We start from the raw sequence: 21271 nt of genomic DNA, 5'->3' as shown, positions 1-21271 counted from the left end.
GGCACCTATGAGCAGAATATGGGAGCCTACATCTCAAATTCTCACCCAGTTTTGCTTTGTGTGGAAATCAGAGTGTGTATAGCAGAGAGCAGCACACAAAGCAGTGTGATGGAGAGGCTGAGGATGCCCAGGAGGTACACTGGGGTCCGTAAAAATCCGCATGGGCCTTCAGCGCTTTCTCCCTGCCCTCTTCCTTCACCCCTTCCACTGCAAAGGGTTTTGGCTATTGAGAATCTGCTTTTCTAACACTTCACGCCAAAGGGTGGAATTATTTACCTCAGGATCTGCAGGCACAAATCTGCCCCCACAGCCAACCAAGTCCTGTGGGGCCCGGTCTGGGACTAGCAGTACCAACACAGATACTCTGCATGGCTCTTCCTGAAGAACACCAAACACCCAGTTTTTTTTCCCCCAGAGCCCGTGTTCGCTTCCCCGAGCGTGGATTGGAAGTGGGACTCCGCTGCCTGCCGCCCCCGGGCCCAGGCCTTCAAAGGGTCGCTCACCTCAGCGCGGCGCCATAGCGCGCCCCCGTGCACTACACTTCCCAACATGCCCTGCGCGGGAACGCGCTCCCGCGAGGGCTCATCGACCAAGGGTGGCGGCTGCCCCCGCCCCGCCACGCAGGACGCTTTTCTGATTGGCAGAGGCGTTCCGAATGCCGCTTCCTCATTGGCGGGCCGGCGCTGCCGTTGAAATTTGAAATCCTGTGGTGGCGGCGGAGGGGGCGCTGCCCGGCGGTGGTTGCAGAGGCGGGGAGCTTGCGCCTGCCGGGTCCCGCGCACCGCCTCAGCCCAGCTCCCTGCGGGACCGCACCCGGTCCCCGCCGGCAGGTGGGGGTCCTTTGGGGGGACCTGGGGGTGCCGGGGAGGGGGCAGGTCCCGTCGTCTACGGAGCTGCGGGCTGCGCCGCCGAGTTGGGGGGGGTGACGGCTCGGGGTCTATGGGCTTGGGGGTGGTGTGGGGCTGGGGGGGGGGGGATACACACGACCGGCTCGGGGACCCCCTCTGTGAGCTTGGGGGTGGTGTGGGGCTGGGGGGACACACACGACAGGGTCGGGGATCCCTTCTGTGAACTTGGGGGGTGTGGGGCTGGGGGGGACACCACAGGATCGGGGACCCCCTTTGAGCTTGGGGGGGACTCCTGTCGAGGGGTCTCAGGCACTTTTGTGAGTTTAGGACTAAGAGACTTAGGGGAACTTATGTGAGCTTGAGGATGAAGCTGAGCTAAGAGTTTGGGGGTAATGGGGTGTGTCGGGGATGATGGGGGTGGGGCTCAGGGGCTCCCCCATGAATTCGGGGATGAGGTGGGGCTCAGGAGGATCTTGGGAGCATCTCCATGGGTTTTGAGGGTGATATGGGGCTGATGGGGACTCGGGGTCGCCTCTGAGTATGGGGAGGGGGAGGATATACGTGGGCACTTCTGTGAGCCTGGGGGCTTTATGGAGCTGAGGGAGGCTCAGGCAGCCTAGGTGGCCGGGGGTTCTTGAGGGCACCCTGCTGTGTTTCGAGGTGGGTGATGTGGGGGTCCTGTGGAAAGTGGGTGATGTGAGGCTCCTGGGTGACTCAGGAGTGTTGGGAGCACCCCGGTGAATTGGGGTCTGGGAGAGGGGAGGCTTTTATTATTATTTTTTTACTTAAAGCGTGGCTAGGTGCAATGATGGGCAGGGACGATGCTTCCCCGGAGAGCCTGCGAAGCCTTCTCTAGCCTTGCTGCTCCTCCTCTCCCTGGCCCGGCCCGGAGGAGCCCCACATCGCCGGCTCCCACCCCGAGCTGCTGCCTCTGACTCAGCCGCTGAAGGCCAAGGCCATCTTTTGTTCCCCCCCAACCAGCTGCGGGCCCCGAGTGCCTGCTCTGGGCCTTAACGAGGCCAGCTGGGCTGGGGCTCCGCATCTGCTGCCTCCCAAGCTTGGTTTTGGCTAAAACTGCTGCGAATTCCCTTTCCTCAAATGGTCTGTTGAGAGTCGGGTGACTTCTGTAGTCAGGGGAAGATCGTGATTATGAGGGTCGGTTAACCAGAATAGTGTTTATTTGTTCTGAATTGACATGTTTGCACTAAAAAAATTCATAGCAGTTGGCTCTGTGTCAGTCTGTATGGAAATATTCACAGCACATACTAAGTTACTTTGTCCGTGAGCAAGCGCTCAGCATCTTAGCTGCTAGAGGATAATAAAGTAGAAAAATTCCATCTTTGCCCTGCATGTTCAGTGGCTTTAGACATTTGAGATCACATCGGTGTTTTCGATGTTGTGCTCCACTGTTCATTAAACAACAGGTAGTTGCCATGAAGCCCTCAATTTACAAACGATAGGTACCTGAGGTTTAATTATCTGATGTCACTGAATTTATTTTCATTCTTAAATACAGAATGACAGACTGCTGGTTGTGCCTGAATAAATATTCTTCTAAAACTAGGTGCATTTTCACTTTTGTGAACTTTGATTGACCATAGTGGGGAAACTGGCTGCCTTTTACAATACTTGCATGCCTTGGACACTGACCAATTTAAACAAAAAGATGTCTTTAATAAAGTCTTCCTTCCCCTTTAACTTTGTCACAGCTACTGGCTAATGAACTTGTGAAATACAATTTAGATCAAATCTTGGTTGCAAATATTTTAAATAAATGCTGAATTACTTTTAATGATTTAATCCTAGAAAGGAGTTTGATTTTTAGATTTAGTATCTAAAATGCTGGACAAATGTGGTGTATGTACATGGTGTCAAATTATTTGGTATTTTAATGATCTGAATCTGGTTTGGCAATGGTGCACAAGTGGCTCAATGACAAACCTGAAAAAATCTCCAAACAAACCTCCCCTGCTTATTGAGCTTATTTTAGAAGGTGTTGACAACTTTTTCATGTCCTAGGCTTCGTTTCTAAAGTAGCTACAGTAAACTGCAGTTTGTAAAGACTCATTTGATCTGTTGTCTCAATTTGAGCTTGGAGTGAAGGAAAGCAATGAAGTTCAAGTTCTACAAGTTGTTAGTGTAAAAATATGTATAAAATAACTTGGGCTAAAGTATGAATATGATGAAGAATAAAGAAGGAATGAAGAAATAGCTAATACAGTCGTACTTTGCTTGCCGTTGCTTCTGTAGTCATTGTTTGCATTCCATTGCTGATTAAAAGTGCTGTTGTTGGGCTTGCAGACAAAGCAGCTGAGCTCAGTGGAGAGTATGACGCAAATTTTCCCACAAGGATTAATGTAAGAGTGGGGAAATGTGTATGGAGGCTTCAAGACAGAAATTTGAATACATAAGGGCAATGAGATTGAAAACATGACTTAAAATTTTCAGTGTGAGTGTTCTTGTTACTTCTTCATGACAAGGAAGACAATCATTTGGAGTCTTCCTCAGCTGATTTTCTGGATTAATCTTGACTGCATGCTGGAGGATGGAAAAACAAGCTAAAGATTAGCTGTTTGGTCAAATCAAGTGTTTGAGATTTGCTTGGAATGGTTATCCATTGCGGAAAGCCAACATCTTTTCCACTTGGTGATTATCTTGCATAGGTGGTACAAGATAACACATCAGTTCTTATGAAAGAAATCGCATTGTTAGTGGTTTGTCAGATAACTAACTGCGCTTCTTGGAGGTCATCCTTCATGGACAGTGGTTATGCCTAGGTCTTGCTTAACATGCCTTCTGTGCTCTGGTACTTTAGTTTTTGTCTCTTTCAGTTTTAAAGAAACAGCAATAGCATCACTGAGTATTAGTGTTAAACCTTTAAGAACAGCAGAGGCTCCAATGGGAGTAAAAGGTAGACAGAGTTCAAGTACCTATAATGTGCTGGCTTGCCTAGCATACTTGAAATGTGTTCTTTAAGGATGAAAATAAGTTTGAAATAATCTTAGTTGCAGTGAAGGCTTTAGTTTCAAGTCCTTTACGCTTGAAATACTAGTAACATTAGATCAGCCTATATGGCCGTCTAAAGCTTGTGCATGTCCAATGTTAAGAACTATATTTAAGAAATACCTTTTTAATTACCTTTTTTTGGATTTGCATACCAATAATGTCTATGCTGCAAAGGATTGTTAAGTACTATGCGTCTTACAAAAGCAGCATGTGCTCAGACAGTGCAGAAAAAAGCTAAATAATTTTACTCAGGACTCTGATCCTAAACACACCCTAACTAACCAAATTTGGGTTTGCTGTTTGCCGATGTGCAATGTAGTAATGAGAGCATGTGTATAAAATAGAGAAGTGATTGTCATCTGCCCCTTGCAAAAGCTGTGATTTTGCTTAGCTAGATACCCTATTACAAGAGTCATGACTGTACGTCACTACCGGCTTTAAGGGGCTGGGATTGAGGAAACTTGCAAATGACAGAGCTCCCTTTAAAGTATGGGCAGCTCTAATTAGTAAGGTTATTATGTTAACAGTGGGAAGTGTAGTATCAACAATTAACTTCCTGGACCCCTAACAAAAGCAGAGGGGTTGTGCAGTGCTGCATTTAGATGCTTTCAGGGTCTTCTGAGATCTAACTTTTCATGTGAACATTTTCAATACTTTTAAAACTTCTTTTGAAGCTGTTAATCTTTGCTAGCCAGCGTCAGGCTTCCAACTTTGATTATCTGCAAGTGCATCTGGCTGACCACACCCTCTCATTCATGCTGCGATGTTGTATGTGTTGATATTCTAGAATGAGTCTGCAGATTTTAAATGCAGAAAATGGAGAAAACGGAGGAAACCTCAATGATGATCTAACAGCGGAAGACTCTGGCTTTTTCTTTGCACCACCAGAACCTACAGGGAGACCTTCCATCCTACGCCTGTCCCAGAAAGAAAACTTGCCACCAAAAAGTGTGGCAAAAGCTATGAAGGTAAACTTTTGGTTTTGTATTGATTATTTTCTCTTGCCTTCTATGATCTCTGCTATTGAATGCATATGCTAGTTGGAGCTTGGAAGTACTCTGGTGTTCATGTTCTTCCTTTTTTCTCCCCCTGCCCCTTTCTTAAAGGTAACCTTTCAAACTCCTCTAAGAGATCCTCAGACTCGAAAAATCTTAAGTCCTACTATGACGGACAAACTCGAGACTACTTTCACGCTTGATGATTGCAGTGAAGCCTTGGTGGACGATCTTTTATCTGCACCTGTCAGCGTTGAGTAAGTAATGTATTCACCACTAGTAGTATTAGCAGCATGGGACATACTCAAGTTAATTTTTCCCCATTATAAACCTGTATATTTAAAATGTAATTTTGTATTTTATAACAAGATGTAAACTGCACAAAAGGACCAAAATTAATGCTGACTTGGATGAACGAACTCTTTTCAAAGATAAAATTTTCTTGAAAGTAATGACAATTATTGTGGTTATAATATTGAATACCAAATTCTATTTCTAACTTCTCAGTAACTGATTTCATAGAGATGATTTATGATACAGATAAATAGTTTAAGAGAAAGGAGACACATTAGGCAGAGTATACAAAACTGTTTCCTATGGCAAGGTTTTCATGTGAGACTACCACTAGTCTGAAGCTAAGCCTTAAAATTTCTTCTTTTGTATGCTAAGTACAATTTTATCTGTCTAGATTTTCTCCTTAAGATACATCTTCTGAAGGGTTAGCTTGAATTGACACCTTGAGTCAATGAGTATTAAGATTAAAGAAAATCTAGCAACACAAAGTGAATGTAACATCAGTCCCAAGTACAAACAAGTTCGTGTGCCTTTATGGTCTAGCAGACTGGGTCTTAAAGTGTCTCATGGTAGCTCTACAGAGAAGAGCACAAAGTCTGCAATGTTCCAATTTGGGGTTTTGCAACTCTCCTTTAATAGAAATATTGTTATAATGCTATAAAACAATGTTATGACAATGTTATTTAATAGGCCTCAATGCCTGTTTTTTGTTACTGACTTTTTTAGCTCATTTTTAAACTTGTATAAACATCTGACATCTATAATGCCCAGTTGCAAGAAATCTCAGATCCTAGCTTTGTCGTCTGCAAGGAAATACATCCTTTTGCTTGTTTTTAACTACCTAATACTTTAATTCGACCCCTATTCTTGTTTTTGGGAAGGGGAGAAAGGAGAAAGATGGGAACACTTGCATGTTCTTTAAATGTATAGGTTTGCTTCAACTGTTAACTTGCATGTATACTCCAGTTTAGAAAAGTACTTCTGTACTTGTTGTGGTTGAAGCAAAAGGAGCTGTATCATCCAGAAAAGAATCATTACTTTTTTCAGAAGTTTTCTCAGGGCTGCTAGATACTCTTGTGGCTAGCCACCACAATTAAATGACTTAATTGCATTTATGCCCCAAACTTACTGTTCACATGAATAAATGAAGCTTTAGTACATACAGGGTTCAAGTGAGTTAAGAGGGCTAGTGCTGAATTGGTTTTAGTTAGGGTGTAATTATGTGTCCAGACACTGCTTTTACAGTACATGTCCTTTCTACTTTTAAAATATAAGGATCTGTTTGTAGCAAATAAGCTAAAGGACTGGGTGTTGCTGAAGGGTGTCACTTTTGACTAGTGTCAAGTAATTCAAGTTTCAAGCAGGTGTCTTGCTCTTGACTGGCATTTATTAGGTTAAACGCTGAAGGAGAATGGGAGGGGCCTGAGTAGTTGAACGAGCCTGGGGCTGAACTATTGCAGGGAAGAGGCACTCAAACCGGGTGAGAAGGACTTCCTGAACTCTTATCTCCCGCCTTTGCTTTGCTTTCGGGTTTATTAAAGCATTTATAGCGAGGGGCTTTTAATCATGTTCTGTTCTACAGCAGATATGGATGGCACATAGAAATAGTAACTTTACGAAGGGACAAAACAATGGGAGGAAATCCTGTTTCAGGAAGTAATGGCTTAACTCTCTGTAGTCTGAGGCTTAGCCTAAAAAGTTGAGTAGAGTTTGGGGAAATAGAGGAGAGCAATAACTTGTAGAATACTCAGGAGTAGTGAGTACACAAACTCTTTCTTTAACCTGTTTCTTGTGCTAGAGAATCTTATCTTTCTCTTGCTGGAAAAGTATTTTCTTGTGTACCACTCTGCTCTTCAGATTTGCTGTGGCACGGAGTTTACAGTGCCTGAAGTCCAGGTTCTCTTTTGGTGTGTAGGCCCTCATAGGTGAAATGCTTGTGTGTACTTTCAGGGGAAAAATACCTGCCAGAATGACCAGACAAAGTAATGATTTAAAATGGGAGAACCTGAATCATGACTCAGTTTGGTCCCAGACTTGTGAGTCTGTCATGACTCATAGATGAATCTATGTGAAGATGTACTACTAGTTGTGCCTGTGTTTGAGCTGTTTACTGTTAATATCTCCTCCTAAGCACTGTATATTTCACTGTCTAGTGAAATGGAAGTGTCCATATGCTGTAGTGACTAGAGCAGTCTCCAGTGATGACTGGCATAAGGTAACATAGCTGTGTAGAACAGGTAGCTTAAGAATACCCATTAGCTTTAAGGATTGATCTTGCTATAGTTCATGTGTACCAGAGCTCATAACTTATGAATGTTTAAGTGGCAACTGAATTCTTGCTGATGATATTCTTTGGCTGTCAGCTGCCTTATGTCAAAAAAATCAGGTTACTCTGAGCATGCAAAGCTACTTGTGCAAATACCTTTTTAAAGATGATTTCAAATGATGTCTAAAAAATAACTCTAGCATGTGTGATCTCTCTTTTTTTAATGCAGCACATGTCAACAAGAGACTGAAGCTGAAGCAAACGATACAGTGATAAATACACAAATGCCAGAGAAAGTCGGCACGGCTCCTTACCCAGATGATGAGATGCCAGTGAAGAGTCGAGGTTCCTACAATCTTGATTTTGATAACTTAAATGACATCAATCCTTTTCAAAGTTCAGTGCAGTTGCAGCATTCTCCTGGAAATCTGCAAAAGTCTCCTGTAAGAGTATCTAGCAGCCCTGAGAAAACTTCTGAAAAAAGTAATGATTCTTTTCTGGATGATACAGCTCCTTTTGCTTCAACCACAACAAGTACAGAGCGCTCAAGTGAAGAGGAGAAGACACTTTTCTCTGGAAAAGAATCTGTATTGAGAGAGCTGGAGTCTAACAAATCCAAGCTGTCCCCTAAGCAAGCAATCAGTGACTGTGTTCAGGATGTGAAGTCTGCTTCCACAGATGTGAGCCAAATTGGTAATTCAGTGGGATTAGCAGAAGCACCTATACCTCCTGTACAGTTATCTGGCAACTTAGGTCCCAGTTGTTCTGATGCAACTAATTCTTCTAAAACCAGGGAATTGAAGCTTCAGAATGTTTCAGTAGCAGAAGAAGCCTCTGTTGAAGGGCTAAAGCCTGCAGAAGAGCTGGCTATCTCCAAAGGGGAACCTGCAGAAAAGCCTGGTGTCACCAAGCCTGGACCAGTAAAACTGGAATTTGACTTCGATAATACCACTGCTAGAAAGCCACCTCCTAAGAAACTAGGTAAAAGAACTGGAATTAAGCCACCTTCCAAAAAAATTCCTATTACTAAAACAAAACCAGAGAATACTGAAGTGCAAAATAAAAGTAATGTGGAAGATGAAATCCCTGTTCCCAAAGCATCTTATAAGTTTGACTGGGAGAAACTTGATGATCCAAACTTTAATCCGTTTGGAGGAGGCTCTAAAATTTCCAGTTCACCCAAGTCTTCTAAACCTAGCCCTCAGAAAGCTCACCTGCAAGAGGAGCAGGATAATACCTCATCAAGAAGGGAGCCTCTTCCACTGGAGCAGGATAACGGAGCGAGTACCTGTGAAACTCCTGAGAAAAGAGAACCCAGAAATCTGTAAGTAAATCTGTAGCTGAATGTAGAAGCACCTTGAACTCATGTGAGGAAAAGATAGATGGTATCTTTAAGTAGTTGATTCATACCTCCTTGACTTTCTCCCTCTGAGGTTGGCTGAGTCTGTTGCACATTGTAACCTTTAACACAGGATGTTGCAACAGCAAATGTCTCCTTGTGGAAGCCGTCCTGAGATGGCTAGCGCTGTGCAAAAGGTGTTCTTAAATCTGGAGGAATGAGAGGGAACAGGCTTATATGGGAGGGGCATTAGTACCTTGGTCAAGTGTCTTTTTCCCCATTTCTCCAAGATTAGAGTAAAATGTAGAGAATCAGGTGACTGCTGCTGTCTTTCAAAAAACCAGGTAAGTAGGCAGCAGCGTTGCACATCATGTAGCATGTGAAAGGACTAGGCAATTCTCTTCTCTGCTTAGGGTCCTGGCTGAACTCTGAGGTGCTGTTTCTTCCTTGCTTGTTCCTGGAATCTGAATGCTATCTCTAAAAAGGCCTGTCACTAAAGTTGCATTTTTTTGGCACCACATAAAGCTTTTTATTTGAGAATGGGAGATACTGTGTTGCCTTTCCTAGAAAGTCTAACTATTAAAATGTCAGCATTACTATGGACAGCCAGATGCTTACCAGAACTAGACTGGTACAAGATGTTAATCTGATAGAAATGTTTCTGCTCTTGCCCCCTGTGTAATGTGATCAACTACTATTTACCAAGGTGAAAAGTTAAGTTTGTGCTGTTAGCAGTAACTAAAGTATTGGACTCATTTAATAAAGTTCTGTGCTTTACACCAATAATCACTGCATTACTTTGGAAAGAGTAACAGGCTGCTTGTAATTCTGTTCTTAATTAAACAAAAAGCCTATCTTTAATTAAAAAAAAAAAAAGGCTTAACAGAAATAAGAGAACAGTGTTAAGTGAATAGGAATAAGTGACACTGCTGTGACTTTCTGCTTCCCAGGTAGCACTGCTTATGATGGAGGGAGAGCTTTTTGTCACTTAAGTTGTTACCAGGCAAGACAGTGAATTTAGATCCCACCTTTCTTAAAGCTTCCTGTGCTGTGGTGGTAGAAACTCTCAGATATGCTTAGTTTGTTCAGTGCTTCAGTATACCTGGTAAATAGAATTCAGAACTGTCTCTGTGATTTGAATTTTGATTATTTTTTTTTCCTTTTTTCTTCAGGGAAACCAGCAAACAGAGTGTGGTAGATGAGTCAAGAACTCAAGAAGCTAAGCCAGGAGTTCAAGCAGAAGCTGAACTTCCAGGAGAGATAGCCATGGTAAGGTATAGGAAAGATAGCCGGTTCTTACCAAGTTGTTCCATGAAAAAGAGTTCTTTGACTTAACCTTGTCAAACTCATGTTTGACATTTTGTCTAAGAATTAGTGGTTTTCTGCATCTTCAGCAGCTCTAGAATGAATACCAACTGTGCAGACTTGTCTTTTGAAGGTAACATCAGAGACAGCCAAATTGGTACCTTGGTATTTAGTATCTTTTTTGATCAGCAATCACATATAAGGACAAACATAAGGGTGTGGACTCAAAAAAAAAAAAAGTGACTCCTGTGTAACATTAGCTGTACTCAATGTTGGTAGTTTAATTTCTATGCCTGTGAACTCTTGGTTTATTATGCTGGCTGCCCAGCTAGTTTATGACAAACCAATTTGATCATTATTGTGATTTTCATTGCATGTAAATCATTATTTTAACAGTAAAAAGGATTGTGTTTTTCTCATCAGGAGACGCAAATGAGCCCATCTAAAATGTCTCCAGCTAATGTCCCCTCTCAAGATAATTTGGTTTCTGCTGACAGTGGAAAAAAGTCAATGTCTGCAGAAGAAATTAAACCTAGTTCCCACAGAACTGAAATAACAGCAAATGAGCAGACAGCTAGCACTGAACCTGAAGAGCTCTTCAGACCATCATCAGAAGGTAAGTGCATTTCTTTAGAATAGCCTAAAAATATATTGTTACAATAACCTCTGTGTATATACTTCTCTACAAGTTTTGGCAATGATTCTAGTTTTTGTCTCATTTTGCTCTTCTGAAAGGACTGCAAAACCTACAATGACTAGCAGGGGTGGGAAATGTACCTTAGCTGATTTCTAACTTTCTCTGGATTAAGCTAAATTCAAAAAGCTGGTTGTTAGCATTCAGCTGCCTGGAAGGATGAAATTTAGGCTGGTACAGAAACAATCTTTTTACAGTGGTGACTTTCTGTGCTGAAAAAATGCTCCCTTAAAATCACTTCCGGTATTATGGACTTTCTAAATTGAGAATACTAGAGCTATTGCAACTGCCTGTATTTGAGTCTTGTAGATTACTGCAGGCCTTAGCACTACTTGAATGCTGATTTCATATTGCAGTGTGGACAGTCTTCCTGTACTTGCTTGTCTGTCTTGAAAGCTTACTACATAGCTGTGACTTAACCACCTGGAAGGGTTATTCCTTGTAGGAGCACTGTGTGGAAGGATGAGTAAATGACTTGACTGCAGTGCAGTCTGAGACTTACCTTGATACTTGAGTTGAATCAGTGTATTGAGAAATGGCTATAACTTCATTGTTCAAATCTGAGCTGTCCGCTAATTTTAACAGTGAGATTGCTAATCTTACTCTTTTATGGGGCATTATATAAAAGGGTAGAATATCTGAGTGTGCTTGTCACTCTAACCGTGGAACAAAAGAAGTTCTTCAGCTGTGTATTAAATTCTACATATTCTTACAGCTGTGTGGAGGCAAATGTAAGCTGTAAGTTTGTTTAGCTTGGAAATCTTTGCCTGATTCTTTTTTTTATTCAGGTCCAGATAGAAATGCAATATTTTTAGCCAATGAAAAACTAGAGCTCATGATGTGGGAGCAGGGATTTATTTGCTTTATACACATGCCTATTTGTTTCTGTCTGTGGGTGCTTCACTGTAAGACAATATGACAATATTGCATCTTCATTGTATCATTTCCTCCTTTTCCAGTTCTAGGAATGGGCATAGAAATAGACTATCTTGAACAGTTTGGGACTTCATCAGTAAGTATGACATTGAAATGTTATGTTTGCCTCCCTGGCAGAGGGGAGAGGAAAAGAAAATGAAACTGTCAAGCCTTAAATGTTTTTGTGAAATAACTTCACTTTGAGCTTGCCCACAGAAATACAGGTTCTATTCTGAAGGAATGTGTCTACAAGGCTGGGCAGGAGATGATGCTGGAAGGAAATGTAGTTATAAGCAATTCTGCTAAGGATCAGAGGTCTTATGCTTTCAGTTTGCAAAGGTGCTATTTTTCTTTAATAGTGGTGAAACTGAGATGGATTATGTTTCACCTCTCTGGTTGCCAAAACTGCAAGAACATAATTCTTTGAAAGTGCAGGATCATTGTTTTGAAAATATTTTTTTCTAAGCTCTATTGTTTTATGGGCAGTTTCAGGAAATCTGTCTCTAAATTGGGCATGTCATGTTTTAATCAGTTTGGCTTAGTTATCCTTTCTCCTACTTTGGTCCAGAGTAGGAGTGGCTCTGAATATACAGTGAATACACTGAATTGCAATTGATTTTTGATCACACTGTGTTTGTCCTTATTGCTGTATGAGCAAAGACAGAGAATGACATGCACTGCTCATTCAGCTTACAATACTATCTTCCCCTTTCACTGTATTTTGCTGGATTTGAAGAGTTCATAAAAGTTGGCCCTTTTGGTTCTGTCTGAGCTGATTGAGTTCACTTGATATTACATAAGGACTTAAGCATGTGGGCACTGAGTTCTCTTACGTAATTTTTCTCCTGAGAACAATGCTCTGGCCACTGAAGAATAGGCTCACCCTCTCTCCAGAGGATTATTTATGTGTGTGTGTGGGATGTGTGTGTTATGCTATGAAGCAGCATATCTGCCAGTTTATGCTTCTTTCCCCTCAGTTCAAAGAGTCTGCCTTGAGGAAACAGTCGCTGTATTTGAAGTTTGACCCTCTGTTGAGAGACAGTCCAAGAAAACCAATTTCTGGTACTGTTGAAACAACTATGAATATCATGACAGCTCCACTTCAGTGTGGGTAGGTATTGACTTAGTCTAGGCTATAGCACATAGCTTTACAAAGAAAGGCAGTGCTTGAACATAATGGTGTTTGTTCATTTTTAGTCCTGTTGCTGATGTAAGTAAATCGCTTGAGGAAGCTGAAAAGCCTGCAGTGAATCTTCAAAATGAAGAGAAACCAAAAGGACTAGATCTTCTGGGAACATTTACAACTTCTGTAAGGGTGTCCAGAATGGTATCAGGTTTCTTGTTGATATTTTGGGAAAGGGATGGGCTAGGTTCTGGACTTAAGACTTATGCAGATACTCTAAGGATTGCAGAATACTTAATGTTTCTTTAAACTGTTATCTTAAAAAACAGGTTGGATACTCACTTATATCAAAGTTGAACTTTTTGGTGGATTGCATTTTCTTAAGTATTAAAAATCTTTTGTGGAAACTGGTGACATTGCACATGGTGCAGGAGAATTTGAGCTGTTCTTAAGAATGCTTTAATCGAGCAGTTTTTTTCATGCAGCTGAAGCAACAAAATTTTAATTGCACTGCTGGGATGAAAAGCACTTCTTTGATTAAACTTGATGCTCTACAGTCTAAGACTTATAGTTTGAACAGCCTTTTATGAACAGATCTGCACACAGCAGTTCATCCTGAAATGGTGCTTTTTTTTACTGGTGGGCAACAGTGTGGTGTCATCTGGTTTGTTTCTGATAGCTATAATTGGTGGATAGCAGGTTCTGTTATACCTTAAAGATAACTACATAGTTCTAAAAGATACCTACAAAGTATGAAAGTTATGGTAACAAAGTTACGGAGGTGTTTTCAGTGTTTAAGTATGTTGACTTACCATCGAATAATCTGCATGCAGTTAATCAGTGGCATGAAAATAAGTATCTACTTTTTTTTCTCCTCACAGGACACAGATCCCCTAATTCCAGACTCCCTGACTAGTGATGTTCCTTTTGCTGCTTCCACAAACACTGCAGTGGATGCTATTATAGATGTGCTAAAATACAGCCAAAAAGACATGGATGCAGCTATTGAACTGGTTAAAAGAGAGGTACAGTGACCCTTCCAAAGCAGCACTTTGCATAGCCTTGAAGTCCCTTGTGTTTAGACTGTCTGGTATAAATCTCTATAATTGGTAATTCTTTCCATTGTACTTGACATAAGCATCTCATTCTGAAATGCTTGCTCTGCACTTGATAGGAGCAGTAGGTATAGAACTCTTCAGAGTTAATATCTAAGGAAATACAGTAAACTTCACTATTAGTCAGGTTCTGCCTTAGAACTGGTCAGTATTAAAAAGCATCTGTTATCAGATGGAATGGTTAGGCTTGATATCAGTGATCTGAATACTCTTTATTAAACTAAGCAGGATATTAAACTAGGCAGGAAGTACCTGTTCTTGCCAATGGGAGGGAGCGGCTCCTCCTGATATAATTATTTCCTTAGAACAAGATAAAACTGTAATGCCAATTCAGTGCAGTGATCTTTTTTTTTTTTTTGAATTGGGGAGGCACAACAGTATGTCCAGCTAATAACAGTGAGATCTGGAGCTCATGTGGAGGAGAACTATATTAGTGGAAGAGGAAAGAAGCAGTTGAGATTTCAAGCAGTTCTTAACTATATCACTACAGAAATTGCTTTTGTATCCCCATCTTCTTGCTGATGCAAGGAGAGTTATGTATCCACTTAATTAAAAAATATAAGTACTTGATTCATTATAGCTTCTGGGTTATGTAACCTTATGAATACTAAATAATGTAAGAGGAGTACTTAAGGATAAATGTCCTTAAAGCTATTCGTGTCACTTCAAAATTAACTTCACAAGAAAATGGAGCATTCAAAATTCCTGCCTAGCTATACTGCAGGCAGTGACCCTAAGGAGACCAAAGAAAGATGACCTGTGATTATTTGCTACTTAAGTTATTTTTTTTTTCCCTTTAGAGTACAAAGATACTAGCTTTTCTAGGAGTAACTTTTGCTTTCTGTCATTTAGAAGGACACTTTTACCTAGCATATTATCTAGTACAGGAAAACAAGAGCAGCTTTGACAGGGGAACAACTTTTATTACATTGGTCTAAAATGAAGGATTTATATAGTAACAGGGGGTAAAGCTTGTAATATCTTAAAATTGGTGCTCTAATCTCTTGTTTCAAAGAACTATTAAATATGCAAACATAGTTGTAGCAAGACAGGTGTGACTGGATGACTCCAGCTGTGTGTCACTTAATACAGTGATTCCAAGCATTTTTGTTTAACCTGAAAGGAAGACAGACTAAATTTTAAGATTACTTTTTGGCGAAACAACTCAAGAGTGGGACGAGAGGAAAAAAACCAAACCCCTGTTTTCCTTCTGGGCACATACAGCAATACAGCAGCACTTCATGGAAGCGTTCGTTGAGTCTACTGAACCATGTCTATTGAGTTTGCAAATGAAGTTTACTATCTGGTTTCCATCTTCATGCATTTTTGCTTTTGTAACTTTTGTTTCTAGCCTAACTATTGTTAATGCTTTCTCTTTATATTTTGGTACATTGTTTTTTTCACTTGTACCCCACTTCCTGTCATCTGGAATATTACAATAGGTTTAAAATGAGTTTGCTCTAAAGAAATACTGAAAACCAGTGTACTACAGTATACTGTGCAACTTTGAAGAGAAGTCAGCAGTAATCATGTGCTCTCACCTTCTTGTTTAAAATTCCAGGTTGTTTTATGTATTTTGGGCCTCTTTTGTCTTTGAAGGCCTCCCACACTGCAGTCAGCTATCAGTGTTATAGTTCTTAATAGAAACCCCAGGGCAAAATTAAGTTTATGGAGTTTGCACAAAGCATTTAGCAAGGAGTGCTTATACTGCTTAATACTGTTACTGGGAGCTCTGCTTTAATTCAGCTGATGTGAAATAGGTATGGTTGTTATTAAATGAACTGAGCTGTCTTTAAATTTGGAAACGTGGTAGGGGGCTGATTGAGTGTTGAATATAAATTATTCCAAACAGCAATTTAATTTTTGGCTAGACTAGACTTCTGGTATTTGCTCTTTCCTGTTAAGATTAGCAGATTTGTGTGGCTTTTTTTTGTCTGCCTTGTAAATAAAAGGGAAATACATGTCACTTGAGAGAATATTACTTTGAGAGAACATAACTGGCCAGGGAACAGTGATCTACATATACAATGAGTAAGAGCAGTCAAGAGGTTGGCTGAGTTGGCTCTGATCTTGCCATTTGAAGAGATATTGGTAACATTGAGTGGGAATCAAGTATGTGAAACCTACATATCAATCTACATCTCATTTAACTCAAATTTGTAATGAAACACTTAATTTTGATTCTGTTAAGCAGTTAGAACTTATTTTTCTCCGTATCAAGTTATAAGTATACCTAAGCAGCCCTTCAGACTGTTCTGAGTATCAAATCTTGTATATCTTCCTGTGTGAGAAATAAAGGTTTATTTTTTCGCCTCAAAGGTTCAAGAGAAACAGTTGGAGACTGAGGAATGGAAAAAGAAGTATAATAAGCTTCATATGGAATACAAGGAAATGGGGTATGAATCTGTCCTGATTTTTATATCTATTTACTTCAGCTGCTTTTGTAACTTATGTTCAACATTTTTTCATGTTTTTTAGAAAAATAGTTGCTGAATTTGAAGGTACAATAACACAAATGATGGGTAAGTTCCATAATTACACTTTGAATGGCTTGGGGTGATGGGGCATGCTTAGCCTAAGGTTGCTAACTGAAGTTAGTACTCTTTCACTTCTGATGGCCTTAATATTTCAAGGGCTTCCAGGGTGAGCGTAAGGTTTCAGATAAGGTAGAGTAACACTTTTATGCATATATATACAGATATGATATCACCTGGTAGCTAATGATGACTTCCTGAATCAGGCATGAACACATCTAACTTTTCCTTACTCTACAGTGGAGTGTGAGCTGTTGGCTTATTAAAAGTAGTAGATCCAGTTGTCTGCACCTTGTGTTTAACTGTTTATTATCTGACCTCATTGAAGTGATGTCAATAGGAGTTGTTGCTGTACAGATCTGGCCTTTGTTTCAGTCAAGTTTGTGGTTTCAAAGCTAGGAAGACATTGAATGAAACTCTTATTGTGTAGGTGCATTCTCCTAGTTCAAAGCTGAATAGCCAAATCTGTGCCTTGCTTAAATTTAGTTCTTTAAGGAGTCTGAATATTATATCAGCTTTTTTGTGCTACTTTAAGCCTATGGGAAACACAGCTCAGGTGTGCTAACAAAAACTTATCCTGAAAGAGTTTGCTGTGCTAGTTTGGCTTGTTATCCTAGTCTCCTCCAGATCTTCCAGCTATTGTGTATATTTAATGCAAACATATTTTTTGATTCCTTGTTTCTATTGCAACATTTGAGGCCCCTGTTATGGTAAACTCCTCGGGTGTAGTATTTTGACAACATTGCAGGAGAAACAATGCTTTGGGCAAGCACCTTATAGTTGGTCTTTAATGGCCTTAGGTTGGTATGAGGTAGTATGTAGTAAATAGAATATAACTGCTTCCTTAAAAGCAGAGATATGGTGTCCTTTCAGAGGAAAGGCTGCATTATGAAACTCTTTACTGCTTAAGAGGAAGAACTGAAGGTGTGGAGGTTATCTGTCCATATTGTGGAACTAGTTTTATGCTAATGCAACAACTATCATGAGTGTAACTCTGTTAACTCCACTTTCTTTAGAGGATGCTCAGAAGCAGAAGGAATTTTCAAAGAAAGAAATGCAGAGGGTGTTGGAAGAGAAGCAACAAGTTATTTCAGATCTGAACTCTATGGAGAAATCTTTCTCTGAACTCTTCAAACGACTTGAAAAACAGAAGGAAGTGCTAGAGGGTTACCACAAAGTAAGATGCTATAATGCAAATAATATCCTTCCAAGATAAATGAGACTTAGTGGAGAGGAAATGATGAATTTCTAGAGCAGTCATTAATTACTAGTACATGCACTACCTGTAAAACCAGGTGTGAAGTTGTTTATTTAAAGATTTTAAAAAATTACTGGTTTATTGTATTTAGTGACTGGATTAAAGTATGATAATGATCTCTCTGTTAGAAGCATAAGTTCCTTCAAATGGAAGAATGAGCTATTTCTTGCTGCATGCATATCATTTTTCTGTTAATCATAGAGACAGGCTGTTGTATAGCAACTGCTGCGTAAGGGCAGCTTGTTTCCCTTACTTTGTGTTGAATGGATGCTGAAGAGGATTTGCTATTAAAAGTCAAAATTATAATAGTTTATTGGATGTTCTTTAGCTTAACCCCCCCACAACTTTGTAGAGTCAGGCCTTCATTCGGCAGCATCTTCAGAGATTGGAGCAGTGAAGCTAATGAGAACCATAAGCTATGGTTTCTTATTACATGAAATGCATAAAAAAGATTCAGTTGGTGTTTAAAAAAAGTGCCTTCAAATTTTTTCCTTCAGTTATCCTTTAATGTTCTCTATTTACTCAAGCTTAGAACTAGCCTGTTACAAGTTTCTAGTCTAGGTTTGAGTGGTAGTCTAGGTTTGAGAAACAGGCAAGTGGTCTGTGTTATGACTTAAGTTTCTGCTGTACTAACATGTCTGTCTTTGTTCATCTTGTGTCTCTTCCATCTCTCCACACTAAATTCAGAAGACCTTCCTTAGCACAGAGTTAAAGCATCACTTGGAAATGGAGTTTCTGGATTCAAGAGCTAGAATTAGTAGGGGAGTCTTAGCCCTTGTTTCAAATGGTTCCAACTTGCTGTAATACCTAATAAAATAAGGTGTCATAGTGTCTGTGCCTACCAAGGTAGCTTTCTTGCCGTTAATGTTGATTCATTTACGTCAGGGTCCAAAACCTGAATCTTTCCATGGGTTCCCTGAAGTAGCTGGATTTCTAGATATTCTTAGGACAATTGCAAGCTAAGACAAAGCTGATTTAAAAAAAAAACAAACAACAAAACAAAGCACAGAAAACTGATTAGAGACATTAGTTTCAGTGACCTTTCCCCTTTAGTAAAGTTTACTGCAAAATAAACAGAATATTGGGAGGGAAATGGGGTGAATAAATTTTAGTTTGCAAAGTTGAGAGGTGAAAGGGGGTGCTTTAGTCCCTATGTAGATCTGTGGGACTTCACAGTCGTTCCTGTTATTCTGATGAGCAAATACTGCCACTTTGGTGTTATCAGGCCATTTGTGGAGAGACTTTTCTGTCTACTAGCACATAAAAAGCTAACTAAGCTTCTTGGTTTTGGGACAGAATGAAGAAGCTCTGAAAAAATGTGTTGAAGAATACCTGGCTAGAATTAAAAAAGAGGAGCAGAGATATCAGACGCTAAAGGCACATGCTGAAGAAAAGCTGCATCAGTAAGTACCATGTCAAGAAGCCAAGTACTGGGAGTGAAATATATAGTTTTCACAGTTGCTGCAAAATGTGATTCATTAATACCAAAACTTGGCTTAAAACATGTTCAGTTTGGGGATCAATCCAAAGTACAAGCATCTAGTGTGATTCTATGAACTGTTTTGCTGTGCTGTCTGAAGGGGATGTAAACACCATCTTGCTTCTATTTCAGAGCAAATGAGGAAATTGCCCAGGTACGAAGCAAAGCTAAATCGGAGACTGCAGCACTACAAGCCAGTCTCCGCAAAGAACAAATGAGGATCCAGTCTTTAGAAAAGAGTCTTGAACAAAAGGTTAGTCAAAATGCCATGGGTGAGTCTCTTCAAACTATTGCCTTAGACTAGGTCAAGAACTACCTTGTATCAGTGCTAGAAATAGCCATGCTAACTGTGCTGGTTTTGGTGGCTGCTGTCCTGGCAGGCTTTGGGAAATAGGCATTGAAACTTAAGGCACAACTCTATGTCAAGACTCATCTGTATGTTTAGATTTTTTGGAGCCAAAGGTTTCTTCCCATAGGTGTGTTGCAGAAGTGATCAACACAGGTTCTGTGTCGGGAGGTAATATGAACTACTGAAGGAGATGGTGATCTAAAACTTAAATATGTCCCAGAGCAGGATCTCAGAATGAATCTTGAGTAACTGTCTGGTTCAGCTTGTTAATAAACATGATTTGTAAACTATTGGCACTAATGCAGGCTCTTTTGTATTGGCTGAACTATTTCAATATTGTTCAGCCCATTAATCCTTGTATTTGATATTGTTTCGTATTGCATAAAGTCTTAGAATATTTTGTAAATGCACATCAGTGTCGTTTGTTAGAACCCTTCAAAGGAAAAAGCTTTCTGAGGGTTAAAAGTCATATTGCTGGAAACGCATGCTATTAGTTCTACTGCATCATGGTTGTATCTTTTGCCAGCATTGAAGGCTCAAAAATAAGTAATGGTGACATGTTCTTGTTCAGGGAAAAGTCCCATATTTGTGTTAGTCTTCAGGTTTATGGCTAAGGTTTGCATAGCTGAGGAAAGAGTAGGCCTATAACTGGAGAGATGAGACAAGCCATTTAACACAGAACTAGTTTAGTTCATGTTATAAAACCAGTAACATTTTATGTTAAGAACTCTTATTAAAATGGTTTGACCATATAAGGAATTACACAAACTGGAAATTATCGACATATGTCAGTAGAAGTATCAAAGCATCATCCTGCAGAGTTGTCTGTCTTGTGAAGATTAAAATCTAAACTGTCACCATCTTGAATTTCAGTGTATCTAACAAAAAGGCTTTGAGTATGAAAAGTCTTATTTCCCTAGATCAATTGGTCTCCACATATTATAGGGAAGTCTGTGAAAGAAGTAGAAACAGTACAGTGGATTCTGGCTCACTTCCTGGGGCTCTTAAGGGTGCTGCGTGACCTACAAAGTAGATTGTCCTTTAGAGTAAATTTGCATGAGTCACTAGCAGGTAAATGGACTTTCTATTCTATGTGTTGGCAAACATGACTTGTTGCAACTCAGCTCACTACATGGGTGTACCATAGCTTAGGCATACCTAAAACTCACTTTTTTTCTGTTTTCAACAGACTAAAGAAAATGATGAACTAACGAAAATCTGTGATGACTTGATCCTGAAGATGGAAAAAATTTGATAGCTTAACTGTCTTGTAAATACGTCTAGTCTCTCTAACTTCCTGTCTTCTGTGTGTTCACTCACTTTTTTAATTATGTATGTTGGGAAAAAATAAAACTCTTGATTTGCACTTTTCTTGCATATTATTGGCTGTATCTTTTGTAGGAAATGTCAATAAACTTAAGTTCAGTCGCCACTTCCAGTAGGTGACAATGTCTTGCATAACATTTTCACATGTCGGAAAAACTAATTGTCTTTTCCCTGCATAAGAACACCAAGGTTCTATACTCATGACCTGGGTTTGCTGGTGAGGGTCAGCATGGGCCATGTCTCTACTTTGTACTTCCTGCTGTCTCACTTAAAACATTCTGGAGTTACAAGATTGTAATAAAACTTGACCTGTCACAAATGCTATGAAGTATTTGATGATGTAAAAAAAAAAGGAACTTCAGTGTTCTTTCTTATTAAAGAGGAGCTGGAGTGATTCTGGTTTTGCAGGTAAGCTAAGCAGAGT

The 21271-nt window shown here is 40.1% G+C and overlaps 1 protein-coding gene across 3 annotated transcripts; it reads left to right on the top strand.

Moving 5' to 3' along the window:
- The first annotated feature begins 710 nt into the window (after positions 1-710).
- On the top strand, positions 711-20887 carry TACC3 (transforming acidic coiled-coil containing protein 3). 3 transcript variants are annotated; one of them, XM_069795518.1, is made up of 16 exons: positions 711-830; positions 4642-4822; positions 4961-5106; positions 7639-8733; positions 9921-10017; positions 10477-10669; positions 11707-11759; positions 12640-12773; positions 12860-12971; positions 13667-13810; positions 16220-16296; positions 16379-16422; positions 17451-17611; positions 18989-19095; positions 19305-19425; positions 20711-20887. In XM_069795518.1, exons 2-16 carry the CDS (start codon positions 4643-4645, stop codon positions 20774-20776), a joined length of 2730 nt encoding a protein of 909 aa, XP_069651619.1. In that variant the 5' UTR covers positions 711-830; position 4642; the 3' UTR covers positions 20777-20887. The 3 variants fall into 3 exon arrangements, with proteins under 3 accessions (XP_069651619.1, XP_069651611.1, XP_069651629.1); XM_069795510.1 differs by having other exon boundaries at positions 12860-12989; XM_069795528.1 differs by lacking the exons at positions 711-830; positions 4642-4822; positions 4961-5106 and adding an exon at positions 6517-6623 and having other exon boundaries at positions 12860-12989.
- Positions 20888-21271: the final 384 nt, after the last annotated feature.

This window comes from Haliaeetus albicilla, chromosome 1, assembly GCF_947461875.1.
Source record: "Haliaeetus albicilla chromosome 1, bHalAlb1.1, whole genome shotgun sequence".
Taxonomy (NCBI): Eukaryota; Metazoa; Chordata; class Aves; order Accipitriformes; family Accipitridae; genus Haliaeetus; species Haliaeetus albicilla.
This window is presented reverse-complemented; position numbering and strand designations above follow the sequence as displayed.